At 43.8% G+C, this 11,408-nt stretch overlaps 1 protein-coding gene across 3 annotated transcripts in view; it reads left to right on the plus strand.

The window, feature by feature from the left end:
• Positions 1–292: 292 nt before the first annotated feature.
• The window catches only part of Dnaaf4 (dynein axonemal assembly factor 4), a 20,009-nt gene continuing 8,893 nt past the window's right edge, over positions 293–11,408 (plus strand). The window contains exons 1-6 of one of the 3 annotated variants that reach the window (XM_008847684.3): positions 293–554; positions 1,734–1,881; positions 2,883–3,016; positions 5,395–5,620; positions 7,139–7,275; positions 10,465–10,574. In XM_008847684.3, the coding sequence (XP_008845906.2) occupies positions 324–554; positions 1,734–1,881; positions 2,883–3,016; positions 5,395–5,620; positions 7,139–7,275; positions 10,465–10,574 (986 nt within the window). In that variant the 5' untranslated portion in view covers positions 293–323. The remainder of the gene's footprint in view (positions 555–1,733; positions 1,882–2,882; positions 3,017–5,394; positions 5,621–7,138; positions 7,276–10,464; positions 10,575–11,408) is intronic. The other 2 variants (XM_008847693.3, XR_003851846.1) reach the window with 2 other exon arrangements.

Below are 11,408 nucleotides of genomic sequence, written 5' to 3' on the forward strand. Positions count from 1 at the left end.
AGTGCTGAGACTTCAGGCCACCACACTACGCCACAAGCGGTCAAAACACACCAAAGGTCAGGTACACGAGTTACACCTGTGATGGGGGTGTACAGTCTAGCTATGCCAGCCCGAATCCCACTGCATCCTAAGGCCCCGAGCCCCTCCTCTCCCCAACTTCCCCAAGCTAGGCCAGCGGAGCCGTATCCCCAGGCTGCCGTTCTCTTGCAGACGTAGCCTGCTCCACTTCTCTGGCCATTTTCTCAGGCCAACAGACAAGCGAGCAACCGCCCTAACAGACGCTCCACGGCCAACGCAGACCGAGCCCTCTGGGAGCCCAGGGCATGCTGGGAAGCCGCCGGGCCCCTGACCCGGAAGGGCCGCGCAGCGTCCTTCTCCACGATTCCCTAGCAACAGGGCGGCCGCACAGCGCCAGGCTGTCCCGCTCCGCGATGCCGGTGCAGGTGGGCGAGATCAGCTGGCAGCAGACCCCGGCTGCCGTCCTTCTGTCGCTGCCCCTGCGGGGCGTGTGCGCTCGAGATGCCGACGTGTTCTGCACGGAAAGTTACCTGAAGGTGGGCGCGGACGTCCAAGTGTTGGGATTATAGGGATGCACCACTCAATTTAAAATTCTGTTTTAACAAATGAATCTGGGATGAGCGAGATGGCTCAGCAGGTAAAGCACCTGTTGCCAAGTCTGCCGGCTTGAATTTGACCCCTAGGACGCACGTAGTGGAAGGAGAGCACTACCTACCTCAAGCTGTCCTCTGACCATCGCATATGCACCGTGGCACGTTCATGCACACACACAGACATACAAGATAAAATGTAATAGAAAATAAAAAATGGGCTGGAGAGGTGGCTCAGTAGTTAAGAGCACATACTGCTCTTGCAGAGGACCTGATTTCAGTTCCCAGCATTCTCGTTGGGTGTCTTACAACCATCTGTAACTCCAGCCAAACACACCTGTACTCATGTGCACATACCCACACACAAACATGCATACACATAATGTAAAAAAAAAAAAAAAACCTATAAAACAACAACAAAAAAGAACCTCCTATAAGTGACCTGTCATCTATAGAGACATTGGGTCAGAAATCACCTTTATCATTACTTCTTTCATAGACCTCCCCCCATATACTTTGCTAAATTTTATTACCTAGAATTAATTTTTGTTGACCTTTGAGATAACTGTACCTTTTGAGATGGAGTCTGATGTAGACCAGGCTGGCTTTAAACTCACCATATAGTTGAGGATGTCCTTGAACTTCTGATCCTCCTGAGTGCTGCAATTACAAGCATGTGCCATCATGCCAGAACTAACCCCCCCCCGCCCCAACATAGTTTTTTTTTAAAAAAATTTCATTATTTTTATGTGTATGAGTGTATTGCCTGCATGTATGTGAGTGCACCCATGTCATGCAATGCTGCTTTGGAGCCCCTGGAACTGGAGTTAAGGACGGTTCATAGCTGCCATGTGGATGCTGGGAATCGAACCCAGGTCCTCTGTAAGAGCAGTCAGTGCCCTTAACCACTGAGCCATCTCTCCAGCCCAACATACTTTTTTTTTTTTAAAGACAGGGTTTCTACAGGCTGAATTCAGACTCACAGAGATCTGCCTGCCTCTGCCTCTCAAATGCTGGCATTACAGGCATGTGCCATCGTGCCCTGCCCAACAAACTTTTTTTTAAAACAGCAGTACCTTTAATATGTGTAACTAACTTAGTATCTGCCTTCTCCCTTCTGAACAGGTCAACTTTCCTCCATTTTTATTTGAGGCTTTTCTCTACGCTCCCATAGATGATGCCAACAGCAAAGCCAAGATTGGGAATGACATGATTCTCTTCACTTTATATAAAAAAGAACCAATCATGTGGGAGACCCTTTGTGTATCAGGTGGTAAGTTCTCTATTGAAAGCTGTTCACCTGAGTTGGGTGTATTTCAAGCACAGGTGAAGCTGAGGCAGGAGGATCACCAGCCTGTGCTACATGAGACCTTGTCTCAAAAACAACAACAGGGCTGGAGAGATGGCTCAGCGGTTAAGAGCATTTGCAGAGGACCTGGGTTTGATTCTCAACACCCACATGGCAGCTACAAACCATCCTAAACTCCAGTTCCAGGGGAATCCCACACCCTCTTCTGACCTCTGTGTGCACTGCACAACACGTGTGGACTCATACACGCAAACAATGCACTCATACACATAAAATAAAAATAATAAACAAAATATGTTGAAAAAACAAACAACGGCTGGGCATGGTGGTACACGCCTTTAATTCCAGCACTCAGGAGGCAGAGGCAGGTGGATCTTTGTGAGTTCGAGGCCAGCCTGGTCTACACAGCAAGTTCTAGGCCACCTGGAGCTACAAGGAGACCCTGTCTCAAAATAAAAAACAAAAAAACCCAAAAAAACAAAACTGAAGGGGGATAGAGGGAAGAAAGAGAAGCAGCTGGAGGGGTGACAGGGATGAAAAGGGGTAGTAGGGAGAGGAGTAACAACAAAGTATAACATGCAGGTAGAGGGCATGATGAAGTCCATTGCTTTGTATGTTAACTTAAAATATTAATAAAATACTGCTAGAAAAAAACAAAACAAAAGTCACACCAAAACTCCCAAATGTTTTTCCTCTGGGTGTTGTGGCCCCTCCAGGTGATGCTGGCCTGTAATCTCAGCTCTCAGGTTCCCGAGGCAGGAAGATCTCAAGTGTGAAACCATCCCGGGCTACAGTGAGATGCTATCTCAAAAGCAAAAAAAAATTTTTGACTTCTTATGAAATTGGGTCAAAAGAAATCTCATCCTGAAAGAAATCTCATCCTGAACTAGTATGTTAAATCATTTTTCTCCTCAATAAAATAAATTTGTCCCAGTCCTGATTTAGTATTATTCCTTATGCTTTAGTTGACAAAGAGATGATGCGGACAATAAGAGAAAAATCTATTTTGCAAGCACAAGAGAGAGCAAAAGAGACTACAGAAGCAGCGGCTGCAGCCAAGCGGGAGGATCAGAGATACGCATTGAGTGTCATGATGAAGGTAAGCTGCAGACTGGCGAGGCACTCGTTGAAGGAGAGAGCGATGAGCCGTGGAAAGATGATTGGGTCAGCCAGGCCTGGTGACCCGTGCTGCCCGGCTCCTCAGGAGGGTGAACCAGGAGGATCGCTAGTTCAAGCCCTGCCTGAGCTACAGAATGAGCTCAAGTCCATGAGGGTACAGTTCAATAGTAGAGTACTTGCCTAGTATGCTTGAAGCCTGGGTTCAGGTCCTAGTACTAAACACACACACACACACACACACACACACACACACACACACGCAGGTCCGAGTGATAAACACACACACACACACAGAGAGAGAGAGAGAGAGAGAGAGACAGAGAGAGAGAGAGAGAGAGAGAGAATTAGTTCCAGTCACAGTCCTCTCTCAGCATTTGGTTACAGGACTTTCTATGGTCTATAGACCACAGCTTATTTTGTTCTGTTTTTTCCTAAGGCCAAAGCCTCTTGACCCCATATGGAGTCACTAACTAAATGTGAGAAAGTGGGACTGGGAAAAATGTGGCACCAGTAGAGCCTGCAAATGGCTCAGCAGGTAAGGATGCTTGTGGCCAAGCCTAACAACCTGCGTCGAGTTCCTAGAACCCACCTGGTGGAAGGAGACTCCCACAAGTTGTCCTCTGACCTGTATACACCTATATACAAGTGACACATGTGTGTGCACATGGGCACACATTTTAAAAAGTAAATATAAAAAATTGACAACAGTAAAAGATTTCTAATGGGAAATGACCAAAAATTAGTTCAAAATCAAAATCAAACATGTAATGAACCTAAGGTGTTTCTGGTAGTGCTCACCTGTGTTGGATTACACAAAGCTCACTACAGCCTTGGTTGTGAACCCACAATATGGGCACTTTGTTCTGTGTTTGCTTTTGCACAGTACATATACACAATGCCAGTGCATGCTGCCCGACAACCTTGGGTCATGTTGGAGACAATGTGTTAGAAGTGTAGTGTTTTGCTGGGCATGGTGGCACATGCCTTTAATCCTTGCAGAGGCAGGCAGATGTCTATGATTATGAGGCCATCCTGGTCTACTTCACAAGTTCCAGGCCAGCCAAAGCTATGAAGCTACGAAGCTACGAAGCTGTGAAGTTACAAAACAAAAGACAAAACTGACCCAATTAGTAGCACATGTATGTAATGCCAGGAGCACTCGGGAGGCTGAGGCAGGAGGATCTTGATTTTGAGGTCAGTCTGAACTTAACATCATTGGGGCTAGAGAGGATGGTTTCATGGTTAAGAGTACTTGCTGCTCTTACGAAGGACCTGGGTTTAGTTCCCAGCATCCACATAGTGGCTAACAATGATTGGTTACTCTGGTTCCAGGGAATCTGATGGCCTCTAGTGACCTCCATGGGCATTGCACATATGTGGTATACTTACATACATGCAGGCAAAACACTTATACACATAACATAAAACAAAATAAAAAAAATGTGTCAGACTACCATTGGAACTCTCTCAGTCAGGACAGCCCATTTGGCTGTACTAATCTTTTTTTTTTTTCAGTATTGAGGAGTCAAAGCCTAGTTGTCCCACATGCAAGGCAAATCTGTGCTACTGAGCTGCACCCCTAGTCTTGAGGCCACTGACCTCTTAACGGTCCCACCACTTCACATGCCACCCTACTAGGTGCTATGCCTCCAACATGTGGACCCGTAGGAGGTAAGGACAGCAGTAAACGCATAGACTAGCAAACCCCCAGCTTAGTGGCTTAGAGTTACTAATAACTCATCTTTGAGAGGACACACAGATGAATAGATTCTAGAGCCACTCCACATCCACTGTTTCAATGTAAATTAAAACCTGGTATGGTGGGACATGGCTATTATCCCAGGGTACAGGCACTCACATGAACATATATATGTATACACACTATACACCTATATACTTCATACACATATATCACAAATGCATATACACTGCCAGGCATATAAACATACACAAACACATATACCATACACATTCATCACACATGCCACAAACATACATATGCAATATATATATGCAATCTCTGAACACATACACATATACATGCATTCACATATCACACATGCCACACACAATAGAAATGTTGCTTTTTATATTTTTTTATTATTTTTATTTTATGTGTATGAGTGTATTGCCTGCATGTATGTGAGTGCACCCGTGTTGTGCAATGCTGCGAAGATCAGAGGAGGGCTTCAGATTCCCCTGGAACTGGAGTTAAGGATGGTTCGTAGCTGCCATGTGGGTGCTGGGAATCAAACCCAGGTCCTCTGCAAGAGCAGTCAGTGCTCTTAACCACTGAGCCATCTCTCCAGCCCCACTTTTTATATATTTTAAAGGACTTGGTAATTACAACTTTTACAGATTGAAGAAGAAGAGAGGAAAAAAATAGAAGATATGAAAGAAAATGAACGAAGGAAAGCAACTAAAGAATTGGAAGTCTGGAAAAAGTGTCAAAGAGAAGCTGAAGAGCAGAAAAGAATCCAGAGAAAAGAGAAATGTCAGCAGAAGCAAGCTAAAGAAGAAAGAGAAAAAGCAAAACCTAAAAGTTTTACTAGAAGCTCAGCATCCAGCCATCGTCCCCCACAAGGTAGAATGATGGTGTTCGGGACAGAGTCCTGTTGGGATAGATGGTGCTTTGGTCCTTTGTCTTTTTATAAATCTGTTTGCAGTCATCAGTTATGTTCTAGTGGGTAGAATAAGCATTGCAATAGGAAGACATAAGATAAAACCTTTTTGGGGGCCGAGAGTGGTAGCACATGCCTTTAATCCCAGCACTCAGGAGGCAGAAGCTGGTGGATCCCTGTGAGTTCAAGGCCAGCCTGGCCTACATAGTGAGTTCCAGGCCAGCTGGGGCTACAGGGAGGCCCTATCTCAAAAACACACACACAAAAAAAAAAAAAACCCACCTTTTTTGGGTTATGGGGGCAATGAGACAGGGTGGTGTTGTGTATCTCTGAGCATCATGGAACTTGTGATCCTCTGGCCACAGATGTCGGAATTACAGGCATGTGGCACCATGCCTGGCTCACTGACTGCATCACCCTCTAAGTGTTTTTGTACATGTTGTACACTCCTCATATAAAGTAGACACAACAAGATAAATAAAGAGTGGACACTGCGTGAATCTCGTGAAACTCATTAAATGGAAGGGTGGTGTCGAAGAAAGAGCCAGGTAATTGGTGTCTATAATGACAATGAACTAATTTACCTTCTTTTTTGTTTGTTTTGAGGCAGGGTCTCCTATAGCCCAGAATGGCCTTAAGCTCCTCAACTTCCTGTTTCCATCTTCCAAGGACTGGGATTATTATAGCATGGGCCCATCTGTTTTATGTTTTGTTTGTTTGAAACGGTATCCTGCACTTCAGGCTGTCCTCAAACTCCCTGTGTAGCCGAAGATGCTTTATTTTTTCTTGCTTGTATGTAAGAAATTTTCCCTCAAGGATATTATTAATCTGAACCTTTTCTTGAAAAAAAAAATTTTTGCCATTTTTAAAATTTATTATTTTTATTTGTATGTATGTATTGCCTGCATGTAGGTAAGTGCATTCATGTCGTGCAATGCCCACAGAGGTCAGAAGAAGCCGTCGGATCCTCTGGAACTGGAATTATGGACAGTTGTTAACTGTCATGTGGGTGCTGGGATTCGAACCCGGGTCTTCTGCAAGAACAGCCAGTGTTCTTAACACTGAACCATCTCCAGCCCCATACACAGGTGTCATGCCACACATGTAACTGTCAGAGAACAACTTTGTGGAGTCAGTTCTCTTCTTTCCACTTTTATATGAGTCTCAGGGATTGAACTCAGGTTGCCAGGCTTGCATGGCAAATTTTACCCTCTGATTCATCTTTCTAATCCTGTCTTTGGTTTATTCATTTAAGATTTTAGAATTAAGCACTCAGAAAGTAGAGGCCCGTGGATCTCTGTGAGATCGATGCCAGCCTGGTCTGTATAGCAAGTTCTAGGTCAGCTGGGGCTACAGGGAGACCCTGTCTCAAAAAAAAAAAAAAAAAAAAAAAAAAAAAAAGAAAGAAAGAAAGAAAAGTCAACCTGGTCAACCTGTTAATGAAATGAGGAATGACTTGTGTGCTACCACTGTTTTTGAAGGGAGAAATTCGGAAAACATATTTTCTGAGGATGACAGCATTCCTGCTCCTCGCTCCGTCGGCAGTATTAAGATCAGCTTTACTCCTCGAGTGTTCCCAACTGCTCTTCGAGAGTCACAAGTAGCTGAAGAGGAGGAGGTAGATGGACTTGCTTTAGTTTCATTACCACCAAGGAAATGCCTTGACTTTATTGTACCTGTTGAAATCACTACTGGCTTTGGCTTTCTTTGTTGTTGTTCATGTTTATTTATTTTATTTATGATTTTTATGTGTATGAGTGTACTGCCTGCATGTATGTAAGTGCATCCATGTTGTGCAATATCTGCAGAAGCCAGAAGAGAGGTGATGGATCCCCTGGAACTGGAGTTACAGACAGTTGTTAGCAGCCATGTGGGAGCTGGGAACTGAACCTGGGTCCTCTGCAAAAGCAGCCAGTGTTCTTAACCACTGAGCCATCTCTCCAGCTCCAAGTGTGTGTGTGTGTGTGTGTGTGTGTGTGTGTGTGTGTTTAATTTTAGATTTTTGTTTTGAGACAGTGTTTCACCATGTAGCTCCAGCTAGCCTGAAACTCACTGTGTATCCCAAGCTGTCCTTGAACTTGTGATTCTTCTACTTTGGTCTCCTGAGTGCTGGGATTACAGGACTACCACGTAGTTTGGTTTTATGTGGTGCTGGGGACTGAACCAAAGATTTGGTACATGCTAAGCATGTACTCTACCAAATGCACTCTAACAACTGAGCTATATCTCTAGCTCTCAGTCTTTTTGCTTTTTCTTTTAAATTTGTTTTTGTGGTGTGGCATTAAGGATTGAAATGAGCCTGTTTGCTTGGCAAGCACTCTGCCATTGAATTTTGTCTCCAGCCTCTATAACATTATGATATTTTAGAGTTGAAATACCTCTTTCATTTATTAACATCTGAGCCCTGGATGTCAAATATGGCTTCTTTAGTTACATAAGCATATTATTATTAATTTTTTACTGCAAGGTATGAATTACTCTCTCAATCATAAAGTTAAATAAATGAATGAGGTCCCTTAAGATATAACAACAATTTATAAACTTAGTTTTCTTTGTTACTTTATCTTATTTAAAAAAATGTTTTAATTATGCCAGACGTGGTGGCACACGCCTTTAATCCCAGCACTCGGGAGGCAGAGGCAAGCAGATCTCTGTGAGTTCAAGGCCAGCCTGGTTTACATACTGAGTTCCAGGACAGCTGGGGCTACAAGGAGACCCTGTCTCAAAAAAGACAAAAAAAAGGTTTTAATTTACTTATTTTTAGTTTATGTGGATGAGTGTTTTCCTGGCATGTATATAAATTCACCCATGCATGCAATACCAGTAGAGGCTAAAAGAGGCTATCTTTTTCCATGAAACTGGAGTTACTGATGGCTGTTAGCCACCATGTGGGTGCTGGGAACCAAACTCAAGTCCTCTGCAAGAGCAGCCAGTGCTAAGCCATCTCTCCAGCCCCTCCTTTTTCTTTCTGACTGCTAACAATGTAAACAGCTGCATCATGCTGTTGCCCTGACCTTCCCATCATGATAGATGGAACCATGAACTGTGAGCTAAAATAAACCAAGTTGTCCTCTGGCCTCTACACACATGCACTATGGTATATATGCATCCCCACATGTCATATGCATACACACATATCATATACACACAATAATAATTCGTTTTCAATGAGACCTTTATGTCTGCTGTGGTTGGAATATGGTTTGCCCTGTATATTCTGGCTTTCCATTACTGTGACAAAGTACCTGAGAAAATCAACTTATAAAGAGGAAGGGCTTACCTGTCTCAGCTCTCAGAGACTTCAGTCTGTAGTTGGTAGGCCCTGTTGCTTTTGGACCTGGAACAAGGCACACTGTCAGAGAGGAGAAAATCCATTCACCTCATAGCAACCAAGATGCTAAAAGAAGGGGCCAGGGTCCTAATATCCCTTTCAATTTCACCCCTCAGTGGGCCAACTTCCTTCCACTAGACCCCATCTTCTGAAGGTGCCACCACCTCATTGTGTTACAGTGGAGACCCACCAGAGTAGGTTGTTATAAATGAGAAAGACTGGCCCTTTTCCCATTTTTTACTTTCCTGTCTTGCTATATAGGATTCTCTCCCTCTCTCTCTCTCTCTCTCCCCTCCCTCCTTCCATCCTTCCCTCCTTCCCACATGCTCCAGCTACATGATGCCTCCATGCTATGACAGAGCCAAAAGGCTAACAACAGAAACTGCCCAGGTAGAGTCATCCAGTTTTGGACTTTGCTCCAAAACTATGAGCAAAATAAACCTCTTTTCTTCATAAAGTACCAAGCCTAGGGTATTTGTATAGCAGCACAAAATAGAAAAAGACAATATCTTAGTTTCTTTTCCTGCTGATGTGATAAAATACTCTCACACAGCAACTTTAAGGAGAAAGGGTTTATTTTGGTTCACAGAGAGTTCATGGAACCAGTCTATCATCACGGGAGGTCAGGGCAGCAGGAGCGGGAGACAACTGTCACATTCTGTCCTCAGTCGGAAAAAGAGTGCAATAAATGCATGCATGTTGTGGCTCAGCAGCCCATACCCACTTATATAGCCTAAGATCCTCTGCCCAGGGAATAGTCCCACCCACAGTTAAGATGGGTTTTCCCTGGGGCTGGAGAGATGGCTCAGGAGTTAAGAGCACTGGCTGCCTTTGCAGAGGACCAGGATTCAGTTTCCAGCCCTGACACGGCAGCTCTTACCTGTCTGTAACTCTAGTTCCAGGGGATCTAAAACCCTCTTCTGGCTCTCTGGGCACTGCACCCATGTGGTGCACATACATACATGCAGGAAAAATACTCATATACTCATATACTCATATCCCAGCACTGGGAGGCAGAAGGCAGGTGGATCTCTCTGAGTTGGAGGCCAGCCTGGTCTCCATAGTGAATCCAGGCTAGCTGTGACTACAGGGAGACCCTGTCTCAAAAAAAGATAAAAAAACCAAAAAAAAAAAACCAAAAACATGGATTTTCCACATCAACTAACAGTAATCAGGATAATGCCCAAAGGCTTCTCTCCCGGGTGATTCCAGATGCTTGACGGTTAACACTGACCATCACATACAGAAAACACTGACCATCACACACAGTTACACTGCCATCTCACACAGTTATAACTGACCATTACACACAGTTATATTGACCACCAGACACAATTAACACTAACTATCACACAGAGTTAATACTGACCATCACACACAGTTACACTAACCACCACACACTCTTACACTGACCATCACACACAGTTACACTAAGCATGTACACAGTGGCCTTCCTAAGATACTTTCTCATTTTAGTGGCTGTGTAAACAAGCTGAGGCACGAAGAGCAATGAATACTGATATTCCTGAATTTTGTGATTTAAAAGAAGAAGAAAAGAATCCAGACTGGTTGAAGGAAAAAGGAAAGTGAGTTGTTTGAACACTGGCCATGAGTTCTAATAGTAATATTCTATTAATCTACTAATCACATTCCCTGAATAGATTGACCTTTGTGTTTATACCTTGTTGGGGAGCGATAGACAAATAAGCAGATTAGGTAGCTTTGGGGCTGGGGTGTGGCTCAGTTGGTGGAATACTTGCCCAGCATACCCGAAGCCCTGGGTTCTGTTCCTAGCACTGTATACATGAAGTATGATTGTACATACCTGTAATCTCAGTTTTGGGGAGGTGGAGGCAGGAGGATCAGGAATTTAAAGCCAATTTTGACTACATATGGAGTTCAGACCATATATATATCTATATATCTATATATAGAGATATCTTTTTTTGTTTTGGTGTTTAAATGTTATACACATGAAAACTATCGCCTCTTCTGGGATGTTTATTATAATCTCTGCTTTAAAAATCCCTTCTGGCTGGGCATGGTAATATATGCCTTAAATCCTAGAACCCAAAAGACTGAGGCAGGAAGATTCTATGAGTTCAAGGACAGAAAAAAGAAAGAAAGAAAAATACAAGAGAAACTATGCCAGGCATAGTGGTTCAGGCCTTTAATTTCAACACTCAGTAGGCAGAGGCAGATATTTCTATGTGAATTTCAGACCAGCCTGGTCTACACAGTAAGTTCCTGGACAGCCAAGGCTACATAGTGAGACCCTGTCTCAAAACCAAAATAAAACAGGGGCTGGAGAGATGAGTCTGTGGTTAAGAGCACTGGCTGCTCTTGTAGAGGATTCCGGTTTGGTTCCCATCACCTGCATGACAGCTAACAACTGTCAGTAATTCCAGTTTCAAATGATC

This window comes from Nannospalax galili, unplaced genomic scaffold, assembly GCF_000622305.1.
Source record: "Nannospalax galili isolate Female #2095 unplaced genomic scaffold, S.galili_v1.0 scaffold611, whole genome shotgun sequence".
Lineage (NCBI taxonomy): Eukaryota > Metazoa > Chordata > Mammalia > Rodentia > Spalacidae > Nannospalax > Nannospalax galili.